Genomic DNA, 20,574 nt, shown 5'->3' with positions numbered 1-20,574 from the left:
TCCATCCATCCATTTTCCAACCCGCTGAATCCGAACACAGGGTCACGGGGGTCTGCTGGAGCCAATCCCAGCCAACACAGGGCACAAGGCAGGGAACCAATCCCGGGCAGGGTGCCAACCCACTGCAGTAATAAGAAACAACGAAGGGGAAAAACTGCACAGAGAAAGGGCAAAATATAATGAAATCAACAAAAGAGAGTTAAGCATTTAAATCGACAGCAAAAGCAGAAATATTTCTAAATGTCTTATAAATGTAAATATCATGCTGCTGTGCTTTTCTGAATGTAGAATAAAAGAAAAATAATACCAGCTAATTAAATGAGATCAGCCTTATCAGGTGTTGTCACTGATTAGGAATCTGGTTGGAACAAAAACCTGCAGTCACAGGGGGTCCCCAGGACCGAGGTTGGGAAACACTGGTCTAGAGGGAACCAGGTACTTCCTAATCATCTTTGTAATACCATTCCAGCTATGAAGAATGTTGAGGGAATACTGAACAGGGCAAAGCACAGAGACTGGGCTGACGTTTCATCTTCCTACAAGACAATGATCCTAAGTACAAAGCAAAGACCACAGAAATGTCCTTGAGTTTCACAGCCGGAGCCAGACTTGAACCCAGTCAAACATCTGTCAAGAGACCTGGAAATAGCTGTCCACTGCCAGTCTCCATCCACCTGACTGTAAGCTTGAGAGGATCTGCAGAAAAGAATGGCAGAAAGTCTCCAAATCCAGATGTCATGTCTAACTTAAGAAGGGTCTACAGTGTAACAAAGTAGTGCATAAAGGGTTCAATGTGGTATTTGAGTTTATATATAAGTGCTAAGGTCTGACATGATTACTCACATACTACAGGGACTTGAGCCTTGATTTTAGTTTAGATCAAAAGTTTATGACCTGATACGTACTGGGAATTAAAAAAAGTTGAAGTAAAATGACATGTGCTTGTGTTTTTATTACGTGTCACGCATGTGCGTCTGAGGATCTCCTTGCTGGCTCAGTCGAGGTAAACAGTAACCCACCATGGCGAGAGGGGGCACTGTCGCTAACTTTGTTTCCTTTTCTCCCCACAGCTCCCAGAAACCTCCTAATGAAGGAAATTAGCTCTGCCTCTTCCGGTCCTCCCATTAATAAAAAGACCGGGTGCCTCCACTAATTTGTCTTTTGATGAGACCAGTTCCGACGAGTGAAAGCTTTAGGAAAGCCTTCCATTGTTTTGTCTGCTATAACTAAACACTGAAGTTATTTTCTGTTTTGTTCCCAGCTCCCTTACGTTAAGTATTGCCAGACGACACCTGTTTAAGTTTATTGAGAGATTTGTGAGAATTAAAAGGGATTACCCGGTTGGTGTCCCAAATATTTGTGATTTGTTCCAGCTTTGTTTGAACCCGTGTTCGGCCATCTCACATACGGCAAAGTGATTGGCAAATTAAGTGCTATGGCGGAAAGAAAAAGACCAGTGACATTTACTGAATGTCAAGCAAATCAAAGAGGAAGAAGACAATACAAAACACCTAATAGGAATAAGAAGATGGGATCTGCAGAGTGCTATGTACAGAGTATAAAATACAAGAATAACAAAGGTGGAGAAATGCATGTGACCAGACCGGAGGTCAATTGGTTTCATTTGTAACATTTCTAAAATCTAATTTTCACTTTGTCATTCTGAGATATTGAGTATTGGTTGATGTGAGGATAAAACTGAATTTACATGATTTTAGCATAAGGTTTCAGCAGAGCAACGTGTGAAAATAGTGAAGGAGTCTGACAGCTTTCCTAATCCACTGTATTTGTATATTTTATTTCTTGCATTTTTATTCTTGGATTAAAGTATTAAAACCAAGTTCCTTCACCCTCGCTATCAATTATTTCACTCTCCTTTAATGAAAGTTGCTGCTCTTCTTGCCCAGTTCCCCGGTCATTTGCCCGTAGCAATGATACTAACATTGACACAGTTGTGTTCGAATCAAGTAAAGTAATCAGAGGAAGCTCCACATTCCTCTCCTGGAATACGCGATTTTGCAGGGTCATTGCCAGCATGGAATCAATTCCAAGGATGTAGAGAGAAGTATCTTCTTTTAGCTCTTCTGTGTTAGTGTGCGTGATTTCACAAATCAGAGACTTAATGTAAATATCAGGACTGGAGGCTGAGTTGGCCTGCAAGTCCTGTTGCACATTTGCCTTCATATTTTTCAGTTCTTCTGTTACGACAGTAAAAAAGCGCCTTCGGAGGGAGGCATTTTGAGAAAGCACATGGTTGTTTAAATTCTGAAAGTTAAACTTACAGACAGCTTGTTGAGGATTGTCCTGGAGCAAACAGTTTTCAAGTCCTTCGAGAATTTCTGATGACTCCATGATCATCATTCCTTTGGATTCAAGGAACCTTTGGAAGGAATCTTTGTTTAACAAAAGTCCAAGATTTAAGGCCCCCCAGTTAATCGACTGGCCTGAAAGTCCCATCCGTCTTCGGTAATGGCAGAAGGTATCCAGAAATGAATTTGCGGCAGCATAGTTGGTTTGGGCTGAGTTTCCAACAAATGAAGTGATAGAAGAGTAACACACAAAATAATCTAGCTGACAGTGTCTTGTAGTGTTATGAAGATTCAGGACCCCTGCAACTTTAGGCCTCATAACTTGCTCATAGTGAGATTTGTTCAAAGTCTGTATCAATCCATCATGTAGGACCACTGCACTGTGAAAAACCCCTCGGATTGGAACTTTGGGGAAAGTATGTCTGATGGCAGCAACTGCCTTCTCAACATCTCTGAGAATGCCCACATCACAGCAGATACTGGAGATGGTCGTTCCAAACATGTTGTTCAGATTTGCAATATCGAACTGTCTCTCAGGATTTGGGCCACTTCTGGACAGAATAACAATGTAGCCACCACCCCGCTGGGCAATGAACTTCACAGTCTCAAATCCCAGTCCTGACAGACCACCAGTCACTATGTAAACTGAATTCTTTTTAAAAAACATTCTTTGATTCTGATGGACTGGAATACAAGAAATATCCCTGTTTTCTAACAACTTATCCATAATAACCAATGGGATGGACTTAGTGGTGAAGTACGATCCTGGATGCTCAAGGGACATTGTATCACTACAGGAATAGACAGTGCTTTGCAAGCATTTACTGTTGAGGTTCAAGTCCTTTGTACCTAGTTTGATCGATTTCATCCACTTGTAGACATCGATTTTGTGCTTCTTTAAGAAAGCCTTTTGAAAAATATGGGAGACTTGAAGGACGTGAACATGAGTTTCTTCACTTTCAAATCTGAGGAGATTCTTAGACAATGGATGAGTCCCGTGGTTCTCACACACTATAACAATGTGTTTGGCAGTGGAAAAACAAACTTCTTGAAGAACTTGTGTGTCATACGGGGGCAAAACAACCACAGCATTGTATTTGTTGACTTGGCATTGTGAATAATGCTCAACTGATACCATCCATCCAGATCTACCAGCAGAAAACTGTAAAACTTTTGTTAAGCTTGACTCAGGTGCAGAGGTAAAAATAGCTAACCGTTTTTGATGCTTTACTTTTGGTAAAGTTATTTGTAATATTTCCCATGACAGTATAAAGTGGGATAGACATGGAGTTTCCATGAGAGATGGAAATTTGTGCCCATCATAACATACAGACTCGGGTAGAATAACTTGTGACGACGCCATTATGGGGAAACAGGAAACGATTGGATCTCCTACTTTCCATTTTTTTACATCCCTTCCCAGGCCAGCAATTACACCACAGAAATCCAACACTAACAGATTGTGTCCAGTTGACGCATGTTTATTCCAATACAGCGTCTGAGCAAAGCTCAAATCGGAAAAGCTGACTGGAAAGAAGTCACATGAATGAAGGCAAATCTTCTTAATCTGAACCTTTACGGACTGTCTCCCTGGGGGCTTCTCATTGTCAGTAGTGAGCTCAGCGTACAGACCAGTAATGTTGTAGGGGTCTGTTGTGCGGAGAACCACACTCTCAGAAGGTGAACTAGAAATCTTTGGTTTGCCATGATTTGAAATTTTGGTGGGCGTGCGACTAATGTCAGCTGTGTAAATGTGACCCTTATTTATTGCGATTTCTGGAAAATGTTTACCTTCATATGAAGAAATGACTTCTGCCAGAGCACACATGTCCTCATTGCTGACAGATGAAACATCAATCAGCTGGAAGGAGAGAGTAGCAATTTCTGCCGCACAGGCCCTGGTCATACCAGACAGTGCAAAGCCTGGATTTATATGATCAACGGTCCATTCACTTGTTCTGTATGTGATGGTTCTGACTGGAAATGCCAAGTTATTTTCTTTTAAATAGAGTATCATCTGGCGATAAGCCTCACAACAGCTTACTATATGCTCAAGTACCATTTGTGAGCTTAGATCACTAAGGTTTTGAATTCCCCAGAGGAACAGAATCATGTCAAAGCTGCGACCATTGACCTGGATGTTAGACTTTGTTAATAATTCATTAATCTCAACTGTGGACCCCCGGTCTTGTCTTTTCTGTGAAACAAATACAGATTTTGGATCCAAGTATGCCTTTAAAGTCCTGGCAACACCTAGCTGATCTGCAAACACCAAGGCTATAGGTGCAATTTGTGACACCGGTTTTTCTGTGACCTTCTTCCAGTTATTCTGGTAGAAGAACTTGGTCACAACAGAATTGTGTGTTCCCAAAAATCGGATGGTTACTTGCTGGAGTTCAGCTAACACAAGGCCCTCTTCGTTTGTGAAAGCGCCACACACTTCACAGATCTCAGGCGTTTCTTTTGTTGTTCTTAGGTACAGAAACATGTCCTCCTGTAGAGGCTGAGAAACAATTAAACTTCCAACAGCTGAAGGAAATCCTGGTCTGGGTTTGGAACTACTCATCACAACAACAGCTGTCATTTGCATGAAATAGTCTAAAATTACTGGGTGAATGCAGTATTCGTGGAGCTCTTCTAGGACCTCTAATGGGACTTTAATCTTTGTGATGGCTTCCTCAAATTCCTTTCCATAATTCACCTCCCTGAGTTGCCTCAATACAGGTCCATACTGGAATCCTGCTTGGAAAAGTTTTTCATAAACCTCATCAGATTTCACTATTATTGTACACCTTTTGTAGATCTCTTTCACTAAGATGTTCTTTTCATGCACTAAACTGTTATGCTGAACACTGCCGGAGGCAAATGTTGTCTTTGACGAATGAATTTTAAATGTAGTCTCTCCGGCAAATGGCTCTAATTGAAGCTTCAGCTCAATAAAATTCTGATTTATGGTACAAGGACTGTGAAAGCCAGCACTGATCCGAAGGGATCTCAGAGGCAACTTTGGTTTCAGGCTAGCAAAGACAGCGGCCAGTCCAAGTTCTACGTACAGAGCACCAGGCACAATTGCAATGCCATTGTTTTTATGCTCATAAACATAAGGCGAGCTATCAATAGAAATGTCACACACAAACTCTGTGCCATTGTTCCCAACGCAATGGAGAACAGGATGAGCCGAGCTTCCCACGGTTTCTTTACCTTGGCGTACCATTTCAAAAGATACCTCCTTCTTGATGCAATCGAACTGGTACCTTGGGTAAGGGCTTGGCAGAGTCTCGGTCCCTTGATAAAACTGTTCCCAGCTGATGTCAAAGCCTAGCTCGAACAGTTTGGTCACCACAGTAAGCAGAGTCTCGTAGTCCTTATCTGGTTGCACTATGGGAAATATTAGTGTCTCAGATCCTAAAATCTCTACAATGTTCCTTTGTAGTGCCCTTCTGGGACCAATTTCTAGAAATACAAGATCTTTCTTGCCAAAAACAGACGCTTTCACTGCCTGCTCAAAGGATACAGGTTCTCTAACATTCTTTGCCCAGTAGTGACCAGTGTTGAAATCTCCTGTGGAAACAAATTCTCCTGTTACTGTAGAAATAAGATCTGTGGTCATTGGTCCAGTTTGTAGGAGGCCAATTTTCTCCTCAATCACCTTCAAAATTGGATCCATCATATGACTGTGATAGGCAGCAGGGACATCTAAGGCATGCAAAAAAATACTCTTGGAGCTAAAAGTTGATGATAACTTCTGGTGAACATCGTCTATTGCCTCTGCATCACCTGATAATGTGCACGATCTAGGGCTGTTGAAGGCAGCAATACTGATTTTCCCAGAATAAGCATTAACAAAACCTAAAATATCAGAAACAGGAAAGTTGCTGACAACAAGCATCTTACCTCCGGTGACTTTGCCCTGTAAGAGACTTCGATAGTAAATGACTTTCACAGCATCCTCAAGGGAGAGCAGACCTGAGCAATGTGCGGCTGCAACCTCACCTACGGAGTGACCCAAAACAGCATTTGGCTTTATACCCCACTGACTCAGAAGGCTTGATAAGGCCACCTGGATGGCAAACAGCAATGGCTGGATGATATTTGGCTTGGAGAAATCATCATAGTCCATTTCATTTTCCAACCGGTCTAGAAGACGAATTGAATCGTAATCATTAAAAATGTTTTCAATTTCAATAATTTTCTCTCTAAATATATTTTCTTCCTTTATCAGTTGTTTGCACATCCCCTTGTAGGTGACTCCATTCCCACAGAACACAAACACTAAGTGTCGATCGGATTTGGAAGCTGCTATTTTCATCTTGACTGTGGTTTGGATCTGCTTACTTAAATTCCCAAGAGTCGATGTTACAAAGGCTTTTCGGTACCTGTGTTTGGCGTGACTTCTCCTACATGCAGATGTATATGCCAGGTCATGCAGCTCTAATGACACACTGCTGTCAATTTTCCTAACAATGTCAGCCATTGTCATATGAATGGCTTTCTCTGAGGCTGCCGAGAGTACAAACAGCTTCAACGTCTTTTGAACTCTGTGATTCAGAACCCGGGTCTCTTTGTATTGCTGCACCACAACATGTGCATTAGTCCCACCAAATCCAAAGTTATTCACTCCTGCGGCCCTACCAAATGGTCCACTGCTTTCCCATTTTTCTGCTTTAGTTGGAATTTTAAGATTGAGAGCTTCTGTGTCAATGCTGGCACTGTCTTTGGAATAATGGAGGGATGGAACAATAGTTTCATGTTGCATCATCAAGAGGATTTTGATGAGCCCTGCTATACCGGCTGCAGATTCAGTGTGTCCAATGTTACCTTTTACAGAGCCAATGACAAGGCTTGGAGAGCCAGCTGAACGAAATTTAGCAATAGCATTAGAGATGCTATTGGCTTCAGTAGGATCACCCACTGATGTTCCAGTCCCATGAGCCTCTATATATTGTATGTGTGAAGGGTCAACATGTTTGGAATAAATGCTGTGTAGAAGCTGCTCCTGCTGCATCATTGATGGCCTGGTGATGGGCATTACTGTTCTTCCGTCTTGATTTACAGCACTGCATGTTATGATGCCTCTGATACGGTGAAGATCTGTCATTGCCTGAAAAAAAAATAAATAAGAAATTTGTTGGTCAACTGATTTTAAAATTGATAATGTATTGTTATACACGTAAGTTTTGGAAGGTCTAACAGGTGTTGGTTTGGAGTGTCATGGGAAAGGAAGAGGGAGACACACTGTGACTAATACGGTTTCCATTTCCTGTAGAGTGGAGGAGAAGCTGCTGGAAGATAAATGATCTGACATTCAGTATAATCGCTGCAAGCCCCACCTCTTCTGGTCATAATACAGAGTTTTTAAGTTTTTAAGTTACGTTTTAAGGTGAAAGCTTGGATGGCAGTGAACTTTAAATTTTAATGAAAATAAGACAGAGGTTATAGTTTTTGGTCCTGGGGGCACCAGTGGGTCTATTTCTACTTCTGCTCCTGTGGATTTGGGTCCCCTTGCACAATATGGTACACCTGTTATTACAAATTTGGGTTTTAGGATAGATGAGGATTTTAGACTGGACGGTCAGATCAGTGCGGTGGTGAAATCTTGTTTTTTTCAGATAAGACGTTTGGCGAAGATAAAAAACATTCTTTCCAAAGATCAGTTTACAACAGTAATCCATGCCTTCATTACAACCCGGTTGGACTATTGTAATTCGTTGTATGTTGGTGTTAGCCAGTCCACCCTGTCTCGGCTGCAGCTGGTGCAAAATGCTGCTGCACACCTTTTAACTGGCACGCAAAAGAATGAGCACATCACACCTGTGTTATCCTCACTGCATTGGCTGCCTGTTCAGTTTAGAGTTCATTTTAAGATTCTTTTATTTGTTTTTAAGTCCTTAAATGGGCTTGCTCCACCCTACCTCGCTGAGCTGCTGCATATGCACTCTCCTTCCCGCTCACTCAGATCAGCTGGTCAGCTGCTTCTGGATGTGCCTAGGACTCAGCGAAAGCTCAGGGGGATAGGGCTTTTACCGTTGTGGCTCCAAGGCTCTGGAATTCACTGCCGATCCACATTAGACAGGCCTCGTCACTGCCCATTGTTAAGTCTGCTCTTAAGACTTACCTCTTTGGTTTGGCGTTTGATCCTGTGTGAGCAGTTGATTTTGCTCTGTTTTAACTCTGTTTAGTTGTTTTTACTATGTTTTAATTAGTTTTATTTATTGTATTTTATTTATTTATTTATTATTTTGTTTTTGTTTAAAATTTATTTTAGTCTATGTTCAGCACTTTGGTCAGCGGCTGTTGTATGTAAAGTGCTTTATAAATAAAGTTGAGCTGACTTGACTTGACATTCTTCATTCAGAAGTCAGCATTCTTTCAGGGACCTGCATTGGAAGAAAACGCTGCTCCGACTCTGAAGCATTATTTTCCGCCAGTAACGGCGTACTGCAAGATAACGTGTAGTGAATACACTTGACTTATAGTTTTATACTCTTTCTCTGTATGTTTAGCATTCATTTGCTCAGAGGTTGATGTGCTTGCTGCTTTGTGAGCAGCTCTTGTTTTCTCCACTTTAGCGGCCCACTTCTTATCTTCTTCCGTCAGCATCTTTTCGAGTTAAACCTGATTAAGTCAGTTTTTGTGTTGCAATTACTTAGTACGTTTTTCTTAAATTTTCACTTAAGCTGGCACTTAAGTGTTCAATCTGCCTTAAGAATGATTTAAGATATGAAGAGGTAGAGGAAGTGACGGCGAAGGTGGTAGGGAATGAAAACGGCTCCCGTACACATGTGCTGCATGGCCGCCATGCTGCCCGCGGACGAGAGTTGATTCTACAATAAAATAAAATAAAAATAAAAGGAGTAATAAAATTCATCACCCCGATAGCGGACAGTAGATGTCATGTAGTATATACAGTATGTACCAAATGTCAGGTCAATAGGTCAAACGGTTTGCGAGCTACAGGTGATTTAAGATCCTGGACAGACAAACGTACAGCCACGGTAGCGTATTATATAAGAAGATAGTCAGCTGCTGTCAAGGGAAGCTACAACGATGGCATCTATCATTTTTCATTTCTTTATTTCGATTTCAGTAAGGAACATTAAATGAAGTGTACAAGGGGAGCCCCAACTCTTTCCTTTTGGTGCTTTGTCTTTTTACAGTACGCTCAGCGTAAAACTAAGATCCAACTGTCCACTTATGACTGGATACACCACAGATTTTATGACGTTTAACTAAACACCCATTATGGTTTTTCTGAGGACCAAGAATAAATGTCACGGTGGTGCAGTGATTAAAATGCTGCCTCACAGCTGCAAGAACTTAATCTCTTAGGTGGATCTATCAGGGTCTTGTGGATGTGCTTCCTGTGACGGCAAGTGGGGACCACCCCTACTAGAACAAATGATCTTCTGTCCGTGTGCTGAAATCACCCAGGGTGAATCCTCCTAAATGAATGCACCTAAATCACCAAAGGAGAACTCCCACTCCCAACAGTCTTCAAAGCTGCAGAGCCTCCACATGCATTAAATGTCAGGGTGTCTGTGTGCTGCATTGTTTTAAGCGTGATAAACTCTCTGCTAAGGAGCTAATTTCATTAAGACACCCTGGAGCCTGTGGAGGTCTTAATCTGGCTGTTCCCAGACTCAAATCCTGATCCAGTCATGGTGCAGAGTTTAAGCATTCAATGCATTTCTAAATGGGTTTTCTCAAAGTATTCGAAATTTCTTGCACATTTCAATAAACCTGTACAGGACTGAGTGGTTTTGGAAAATTAATGGCTGGATAGATGAAGTCAACTGGAATTATAAGTTTCTGAAATTTGTGAAATGCTAATATTTTATTTAGCTGTTTACAGTACTCTTAGTCACTCTTAGTGATATATCCACTTCAACTGAGTGTGCTGTACAATTTATATATTTAAATGCTAATGTTTTCCACAGTGGCATTTAATGAACATAGTCAAATACAGAAAAAATGGAGGTGTTTAACATACTGTATCAAGTAAGGGCTGTGTAACATTAGACAACTTTTTCGGTGATTTTCTGTCGTAGCCTTCATTTACATAATCTTAGCCATTCTGAGGCAATCAGCGGTGCGTTCCCATGTACAGTCATGTAATGTGACATACCCAGTGACTCACGCTAGCTAGTGCATAACATACTCTGACAAAATCAAGCAGGTTTTGTGTTTAGTTTAAAGGGCAGGACAACTGACAACCAATTAAGGAAGTGAATACGGAGGTACCATGTATATCATGCAGCAACAAGGATTAAGAAGCAGAAGAGAAGCTCGTCTGTCTGATGTCTCGGGTTTTACATACCTTGACAGAAATCGCAGTATAGAAAATTTGCATGCAGATCTAATTTTAGTGTTAGTTTTGCAAAAATGTATCTAACTTGAAATCTGCCTATTTCACTTGTCATTAAACAGATGCCGTTTTCCACTTAATGGCGGAAATATTTGTTCATAATACTATGTGATATGTGGCCGGCTTTTCATTCCGGCCAATACCCCCAGGCCGCCAGCTGGAGCCTTCCCTGCAGCATGGACGTGCCCCGAGTTCCAGCAGGGACTCATGGACTATGTAGTTTTTATGCACAGCCCTGTTGGATACCTTGGGGACCACCAGGAGTCGCTGTAGGGAAGCTCGTGGACTCTTACATGCCCCCATAACCCGGAAGTACGTCATAATCCCAGGACAGGAAGAAATGGCGTGCTTCCGGGTTGAAGAAAAGGACTGTTTACCCTGACCCGGGAGGAATAAGGACTTGTGGGTTGTGGAACAGGAACCACTTCCGGGTCAGGGGATATAAAGGACCATGGGAAAGCCCAGTACGCTGAGCTGAGCTGGGTGGAAGGGTGGCAATGCATCTGGGAGTGGAGGATTGGTTATTGTTTGTGGAATTATTGATTATTATTGAGTATTGTGGAGTGGAGGGTGCTTTGTGCACAATTATTATTATTATTATTATTAATAATAAAACTATTATTTGGACTTTTATCTGGTGTCTGACGTCCAGTCTGAGGGTTCAAGGGGTCACGGAGACCTCAATCTTTCACAACTATTACCAGTAAAGAAAACGTTTGCAGCATTGTAAACAGCTAAATTAGAACTCTTATCACAGCTGCACTTGACACTATAGCTGTTTATGGAAGAAGTAGTTTTTAATTTCCATGTCCTGTCACGTATGCACACATGGGGCGCAGCTTAAGGGCTAAAGTGAATGTAGGTACCCACCAAGTCAGGAGTTGGCACTGTTTTATGACCCTTTATCTCTTTCTCTCTCTGAAGACTAGGTGATTGACGGCCCTTCCATCACTGACGTCATCTCCAGTGTTCGTTTTCCTGGACCCGTCCCTTTCTGCTGTCTATCTTCATAATCTAGAAAACCAGTTGCCTGCTTCAGTTTTGTCTTGGACTCGTGTCTCCACAATTAATTGTGTGTTTATTTTCCTCAAATTTTTCAAATTATACGAGGTCACTAAGGTGGTACCCCAACTTTTTATCTCTGTTCCTTGTATCTTATTATAGCCCATATAACTGATATGCTAGCTAGTCCGAATGATGTCTCAAAGATTATTTGCATGGTATTCAGTGAATAAGTTAAATGCTCTTTGCACAGCGATAAAGCTCGAATAAACTTAAAAGGAAGTAGATAATTTCCCAGGAGGGAATAAAAGGAAAGTGAGAGGTGAATTCTAATACACAAAATTTCAACAATCAGAAAGTCTGGAGTCTGGGTTTGCAGTAAACTAAATGTAAATTATAGCATTGTGATGTAACTATGTCTAAGGTTGATTCCTACTACTGAATTGCATATTTGAGAATTTTATTATCTGTTAAATGTACAGTGTAGATATGGGATTACGTTTGGTGGAAGAACAAGGAAATGATTACCAAAGTCCAATGCTTAAATCGATTATTAAAATTTATCATTTACCTTTGTTAAGGGTTTTAGAAGAACAATCCCACATCCTTCTCCCCTTCCATAACCATCTGCACTGCTGGAGAAAGGTTTGGAAGTCCCATCAGGAGACACCATCTTGGCTTTGCTCAGAGCGACATAAACTCGTGGTTCAATTATGCAACTGACACCTCCACAGATGGCCATATCACAGTCTCCTGGATGAGATAAAATACACAATCACTATCTGGAGTCAGTCGTTGTTGTACTCAGTCAGAGGATTAGAGATTCAAGATTACAAAAGTGAGAATTCCATAAGGATAGTGTTAACAAAATCAAAGGAATTCTCTACCCAAAAATGATATTTTCTTAATATGTTGTTTACTCCACATGGTTTGTAGTGATGGTCAAGAAGAAAATGATCTTAATCCTGTGTTTTCATGCAGAATGGAGATAAAGTTTTTTATATACCAGCACTCAATCGGGAACAATGCCGTACAAATGCAAATGATGTGAAAAAAATTATCACATTACTTGTACTGTATAATCCACATGTTAATTATCCAGATCTGTGTTCAGAACGGACAAAACACAGGCTTGTTTTGCTAAAATATTGTTAAATATGGAAGAGCCATCAACAATTAATGCAAGTAAAATGGTATCCAAGTTTTGAACTGAAGATCCACCTCACCCCCTCATTGATTGGTCAACAGTCCTTCAGGAAATGCAAGTCACATGGGATAGAAGTTTTGAAGTGAAGATCCACCTCATCCCTTCATTCACTGATCAACAGTCTTCTCATCCATTCAATCCAATGTGACTTGCATTTGATGTATGCAGATTTTTCCAGAAGTGTCTTTTTGAAAATATTTTAGCAAAAAAAAAAAACATGCATTTTGCCCATCTTGAGCATACGACTGGATAACTGATGTAGATTATGTGAAATCAGTAGTATTTTCTTTTGTATTTTTTCCACTGATATTTGTCACATTGTCATCAGCATTGGTCTCTGTTGGTTTTTATTATATCATAAACTTGTTTTTATCGCCATTCTGCATGAACACGAGATTAATCATTTTTCTTGGCCATCACTACAAACTACATCGTAACATATACAAAATATCATTGTAGAGTGGGGTATTCATTTAAACAACTCTAAAAATATTTTGAAAAATGAAATGGAATGATGACATATTAAAAAACAGAATCCACCTGAACATGAACGTTACCTGTTTTCATCAGTGTTTAATAAAGTACGTTTTTGTGTGTTGTGACATAGATCTCACATGGTTTCCCTAGTTACTTGAAATTGCAACATTGGGTTTAAAGTATAGTGCCATAACTCCTACACTCAGGAGCTGGTTGAAAACATTTTCACTATGCAATATTTTAATTTATTTTGTTTTTAATGTTGCTTTGTTTGCCTGGCAGTCTCCCACTGTTACCTGAGATCCTAAATGGCTGTGACATTATGTCATCATGGAACTGGCACGGCTACACGACACAATTTGTGTAAGTGATTGTATGTTGGCATATGATGTCATTCTTAACAAATCTGGCATAGGTAAGATCCATAGTTATTCTGATTATTTTGTGAAATCTTAACACTTAAAACCGTATTGTCCTTATTTTTTAAATATATCTGTAGTTACTTATTTTACATGTTAGTCTTTTTGCCACATTTTTTAGCATCTCTTATGTTCTTATTTTTGTTCTTTTCTAAGTACTGCAGGGTTTTTGTGCTTATTGAGAGGGAATTATTTTCAGATAGACACTCACATTTCATCACTTTAGACCATGAAAGATACGTAAGATCTTGCCCATTAGGCCTGTGCTCTTAGATATTATCATTTAGGATTGTACCGAAATCAAACAAATCACCAGGACAAGATAATATTTATCTTCAAGTGTTTAAGGAGGTTAAAGAATACATATAAAAACCCTTGACATACATTCTTAGGAAGTCACCGTGTACTGGGCAAAGTAAGAAGGACTGGAAAATAGCAAATATTATCTGTTTATATAAAAATGGTGATCAGGCAGATCCAAATACAGGCCACAGGCCAGTAAGTTTAATGTGCATCACAGGTAAATTAATGGAAGGAATTATTATGGAATTATTAAAGGAAAGATTAAGTAACACCTGGAGTTTTACTGAACATTTAGCATGGGTTCAGAAGAGGGAGGTCATGTTTTATCAACATGCTGCAATTATATGAGGAAGCAAAAAAAGGATATTATCAGAGTGGAGCATGTGATATTTATCTTGACTTTCAAAAGGTATTTGATAACGTGTCACATGAGAGGTTGGGACATCAAACTAAAACAAATGGGAGTTCAGTTTGTTGTACAAAATTGGCTAAGACGCAGGAAGCAGAGGGTGCAAGGAATCTTATCAGAATTGGGTGATGTTAAGAGTTGTGTCCAGCAGGGGTCAGTGCTAGGGCTTCTGTAAATGATATGGATAGAAATATAAGTATCAAGCTGATTAAGCTTTGCAGATGATACCAAGATAGGTGGATTGGCAGATAATCTGGAATCCGTTGAATCATTACAAAAGGACTTGGCCACAATACAGGCTTGGGCAGATCTGTGGCAGTTGAAGTTTAATTTCAGTAAATGCAAAGTCTTACACATAGAAAGTAAAAATGCTAGGTCTGAATACACAATGGCAGGTCTGAAAATCGAAAGTACACCTTGTGAGAAGTTTTTAGGAGTTGTAGTAGTTTTGACACAGTCAACTGCCAGACAGTTTTCAGAAGTCATTAAGAACGCTAACAGAATATTAGGTTATATAGCACCCTGAGGTGTAGAGTACAAGTCAAAGGAGGTTATGTTTAAGGTTTATAACACACTGGTGAGGCCTCACCTGGAGTACTGTGTGCTGTTTTGGTCTCCAGGCTACAAAAAAAAAACACATAGCAGTGCTAAAAAAAGGTCCAGAGAAGAGCAACTAGGCTGATTCCAGGGCTACAGGGGATGAGTTATAATGAAAGATTAAAAGAACTGAGCCTTTTCAGTTTAAGTAAAAGGAGGTTAAGAGGAGACATGATCGCAGTGTTCACAGTTATGATAGGAATCAGTACAGTGGATCTAGACTGTAACTTTAAAATAAGTTAATCAAGAAGACAGGGACACATCTGGAAAATGGTAAATTATGCACAAACATTAGGAAAGTGTTTTTAACATGAGAACCGCAGACACATGGAATATGTGACCAAGTAGTGTGACAGGCAGTAGAAGTTTAGGGACCTTCAAAACTTGACTTGATGTTATTTTGGAAGAATTAAGTGGATAGGACGGGTGAGCTTTGTTCGGCTGAATGGCCTGTTCTTGTCCAATTTGTTCTTATATTCTAATGTACTGTCAGGAAATTGAGCAGCACAAAAAGAATTAATACTTAGGACTGGGAAATGATTTAAAATTAAAAGACCAAAAAATATCTGAAAAGTCAAAACATGAAACATTTATCAAAATCAAAGTCAAAAAGGAAAGAAATGAGACTCAAGACCAAAGTAGCAAATGTGGAGGTTCATGAACAAACGTTAAGAGTTTCAGAATCAATTCAAATTACAGATAGCAAGTGGAGTGTCATATTGGTATTTAAACTGTTGAATAGATGACATCAGTGGAACCGTGCCCCCAGGTGACCAACAGATGAGTCTTACCAATGCAGTCTCTGAAATGACAGCACCCATACCCTTCACAAGCTTTGTGTCACAGGACTATAATAACATAAAATTTAAAAAGTAAACTACCTCTGATGAAGAAAAAAATAATAAACCCTGCAAGGAATATTCTAAATGACAATAAATTACAATTGCCACGTATAGATTTTAGAAAGGTCAATGCCAAAATGAGAAAACAATTTTGCAAGTTGGCCCATTCACAATAAGGGTACGGTTGGAGTCTTTTCTTACCACTATATACAAGTAGGCTAAGCACCATGTTTAGTACCTTTTTAAAATCTTTATTATTATTATTATTATTATTATTATTATTATTATTATTATTATTATTTTAAGCCAGTTCAGTCACAACATTTAAATTGTGTTAATATTTGACATGCATTTGTTCCCATAACTACACGAAATAATAAACGCAATACAGTGAATATGCAGAGTTAATTTGTTTTTTTCAGAATCTGAGTCATGTGTGTTGTCATTTTTTTATTAAAAAAATCCTGATATTTAATTTAAAAGTATTGTTTCTACTCTGAATCAATAGATTTGAGTCTGCCTGAAGATGAGAGTTAATGAATAACAGTGATGAATTAAAAAATAAACCGAACCTCCACCATCTGTGAAAGGAAGAAACTACTAACATTTCTCCATTTGCCATTCTTTAGCAGTTGGTAACACTGCTGCCTCATCGATCCTGCACTCTGGGTTCGATTCCCACATGTCTGGTTCTGTCTGTGAGTATCGTGCACACTCTGCTCATGCCTGCATGGATTTTCCACCCTCATTCCAAAGATGGGTGGTACTTCTAAATTGACACCATACAGTGGTAACATCATCTCAATTCCTTAATTCCCCCATCAAACAACACTCAATACCATAGAATGACAACGCAATATTAGAAATTTTGAAAGTTATTTAAAATAAAAAAACTGAAATTTCCCACTGATGCAAGTTTTGAGACATTTTCCTCAGTACTCAGTTGAAGACCCATTTGGGAGCAATTCCAGTCTGGAGTCTTCTTGGGTATGACCCGACAAACTTCACACACCTAGATTTGGGGATTTTCTGCCATTTTTCTCTGCAGATCTTCTCAAGCCATGTAAGGTTGGATGGAGACCATTTTTGAACATCTATTTTCAAGTCCTTCCAGAGATGTTCTTTTGGTTTCAATTCTAGCTGGGAATGGAGTTGACCGTAAGCCACTCCTGTATTATCTTTGCTTTATTCTGGCAGCAGGCCATCCTTTAGCCCAGTCTGAAGTCCAGAGTGCTTTGGAACAGGCTTTCATTAAGGGTATCTCTGCACTTTACTCAGCTTATCTTTCCCTTGACTCTGACTAGTCTCCTAGTCCCCCCACTGCATGATGAACCCACCAACATACTTTATGGTTGGAATGGATTTGTGCAGGTGATTACTGGTATCTGGTTTCCTCCAGATGGGGGTGCATTCCATTTGAACTGGAAAATCAGAATCTCAAGCTTCCAAGTAGGATATTTCAACTGGAATTCCCGCACACTATCAGAATTCCCTTCTGAGGTAAATGAAGCCCAGCATTAGAATGGAAGCCAGCCATTTGAATCTTGGTTTCATCAGATCAGAGAATCTTGTTTTTTAGTCTAAGTGTCCTTTAGGTGTGTTTTTGCAAACTCCAAGAGGACTTTTATGTTGGTTGTCCTTAAAATTTTTTCTCCTTGCTCCACTTCTCTGCAGGTCAACCTGGGTGACAACTGGATCTTGGTCACTTCTCTTTCTAAGACTCTTCTTCCCTTATTGCTCAGTTTGGCCGGACAGCCTTCTCTCTGAAGAGCTGTGGTTGTACCAATTGTATTCTATTTAAGAATCATGGAGAGTGTTGTGCTCTTGGGAAACTTCAAAGCTGTACAAGTTTTTTCTTGCCTTCCCCACATCTGTGTCACACAGTCTTATCTCTAAGCTCTACAGGCAATTCCCTCAACCTCATGGCTTAGATTTTGCTTGCCTTCAGACCTTCTATAGGAAGGTGACTACCTTTACAATTCAGTCCAATCAATTGAATTCACCACATGTGGACTGCAAACAAGATGTAGAAACATCTCAACGTTGATCAATACAATAGAATTTGAGCCAGACTTCAAGTGTCATAACAAAGGGTCTGAATACTTGTGTCAATGAGATATTTCAGTTTTTTACTTTTAATAGAGATTCCTAAAATCCTGTTTTACTATTTAATTCTGGTGCTTTGAGTATTGTATGATGAAGGAGTAAAGTGAGTTTAATCATTTTAGCTGTAATATAACAAAATGTGATGAAAGTGAAGGGGTCTGAGTACTTTCTGAAGGCACTGTACAGTAAGTGTACGTGAGTGGGCCCCGTAGTGATGTAGTGTCTTATCCAGGGTTGGTCCCTGCTTTAGGATAGCCTTTGCCCCTACACATCCCTGAATTGGATTACCTGGGCTTCAGAGTGTTTTATTTTTATTAATCATTATAATACTGAAATATAGAGTATTCTTTGTAATTGTTGTGTTTCAACCAAGGTTCTTCCCCTGTTTGGGGTTCAAATTTCTTTTTTATGTCTTATTTATTCACTTTTGATAAATTTGTTCATGTCATATTGTTGTTCATGTTTATTATTTGTATAATTATCTATTTGTTGTTAGTATTATTGATCGTTTAGTTTCTATTTGTCTGTGTATTTTCCATTATGTAGTATGTGTTTTGTGGGTGGTTCCCCAACAGGTGAGGATCCTGTCCATTACTGGCAAAGGACTTCCTTTAACTGTATAAAGGATAAAGAAAAACAAAAACAGTCCCCTGCAGATCATTGAAGGAGTTTGGTAGTTTTAGTCAGTTCTCTTTTATTAATATTGTGCTTTTTTGTGATTCCTCGATTACGTGACCTTTTTTCTCTGCCTTTGACCATTCTTTTGGAGTTTGTTTTGGGACCTGTTTACTACTGAGGTGCCTATTACAGGCAACTCCTTCTGTTCCTTTTGTGCTGATAGAATTTTTGTAAAATGCATAGTTTTATTTATAAAGATTCCTTCCTTGCCACCTTTTTGCTTCAAGCCAAAGGTTGATGGATCCTTTTACTTGTGGGGTTGTTGCTACAGTTTTTGGGATTCTGTGCTGAAGTACTCCATAGTTCATGACAGTAATAGTTCTTTGAAATACATTTACAGGTTCCAGTTACAAAAATGATTACATAGACATTATAGTAAATTTACGGAGAATAATTTAAAGTGTGTATAACCATGATAGCGAATAACATGAAACATATTTTAAAACTGTTACCTTGTTTTATAGCTTGGCAAGCATAGTGCAGGGCCACTAGTGAGGAAGAACAAGCACTGTCAATCGCCAGCGAGGGCCCAGTGAAGTTGAAGCAGTAGGAAATACGGTTGGCAGCAATGCTTGTGGCAGTACCAGTTCCATTGTAGTGGTCAATATTGCTGGCGCTGTTGTTCAAAATCATTTCATAATCATGATTCATGAGACCTGCGGCATGAGAAAAACATTCCTATCAGATTCTTCACTTATTAAATGTACAAGAGTCTTCAATCTGAAAAATTAAGGAAAATGAAGTTCATAACTGAGAAGGACCATTAGAACAATCTAGATGAGTAAAGGCCATTCAGCCCAACAAACCTTGCCAGTCCTGTCCACTTAATTCTTCAAATCAACATCAAGTTGAGCTTTGAAAGTTCCTAAAGTCCTTGGTCACAATACTTGGTCATGTATTCCATCGTTCTCTGTATAGAGAAAAACTTCCTAATGTTTGTGCAAAGTTTATCCTTAATGTGTTTCCAACTGTGTCCCCGTGTTCTTAATGAACTCATTTTAAAGAAACAGTCTTGATCCATCGCACTAATTCCCTTCATAATTTTAATCACTTCAGTCAGGTTTCTTCTTAAGGCTTCTTTTGCTTAAACAGAAAAGGCTCAACTCTATTAATCATTCCTTATAATTTGCCTCCTGTAGCACTGGAATCAGCCCGGTCACTCTTCTCTGGGCTTTTTCCAGTACTGCTGTGTCCTTGGTGTGTAAATGGTTGTGACCTTACTGGAGGGTAGGCATTTAATAGACAATTGATTAGGCTTTATTCAGGATGGAGAGGCCATAGTAGGGAGGTTGTTGTTGGTCTTTGTTGGCAATCATTAGAGTTGTAGGATGAGAGACTGAATGTTTGAGTAGTATCCACACCAGTGGTGAGAGAAGCTGAGTGACACTGCTGTTTTACCAAACTGTAAATCAACAATCATTTTTTCCTTTTTTACATATGTCATCTTTCTTTTTTCTATGATCTGCCATTACTACCTTTTGGTCCTGGATGGTCCCAAACCACTAACAGGGCATCTGCCTCTGCGGATACCAAGTGACAGTAATGTCATTGATCTGCTCATTGAGAAATATTTCAAAGAGAGCAGACCATTCAGTCCAACATAGCTCAATAATCCAATCCTAATTCCTCCAAAATAATATGAAGTTGAGTTTTGAAGGTGCCTAAAGTCTTGCCCTCTATGTGTTAATTTTTTCACGTCTGTGGTTCTCTGTGTGAATTTAAATTAAATTGGCTACATCATTCCATGCTGCATTTTTTCAAAGTTTCCAAAAGAATAATTTTCATTATTAAAAGAATGAGTTTCCTTTAATTTATTCCATATATTGGCATGTTTTCTTTTGCTTCACTTCACTTTTCATC

The 20,574-nt window shown here is 39.4% G+C and overlaps 1 protein-coding gene across 1 annotated transcript in view; it reads right to left on the bottom strand.

The window, feature by feature from the left end:
• Positions 1 to 136: 136 nt before the first annotated feature.
• Positions 137 to 20,574, bottom strand: part of LOC114653154 (uncharacterized) — a 46,497-nt gene continuing 26,059 nt past the window's right edge. The window contains exons 5-7 of the mRNA XM_028803320.2: positions 19,167 to 19,370; positions 12,248 to 12,429; positions 137 to 7,410 (exon numbers count right to left, since the gene is read on the bottom strand). Coding sequence (XP_028659153.1) covers positions 1,831 to 7,410; positions 12,248 to 12,429; positions 19,167 to 19,370 — 5,966 coding nt within the window. The 3' untranslated portion in view covers positions 137 to 1,830. The remainder of the gene's footprint in view (positions 7,411 to 12,247; positions 12,430 to 19,166; positions 19,371 to 20,574) is intronic.

This window comes from Erpetoichthys calabaricus, chromosome 6, assembly GCF_900747795.2.
Source record: "Erpetoichthys calabaricus chromosome 6, fErpCal1.3, whole genome shotgun sequence".
NCBI lineage: Eukaryota > Metazoa > Chordata > Cladistia > Polypteriformes > Polypteridae > Erpetoichthys > Erpetoichthys calabaricus.
Note: the sequence above shows the minus strand (reverse complement) of the source record. Positions and strands in the feature narration are given on the sequence as shown.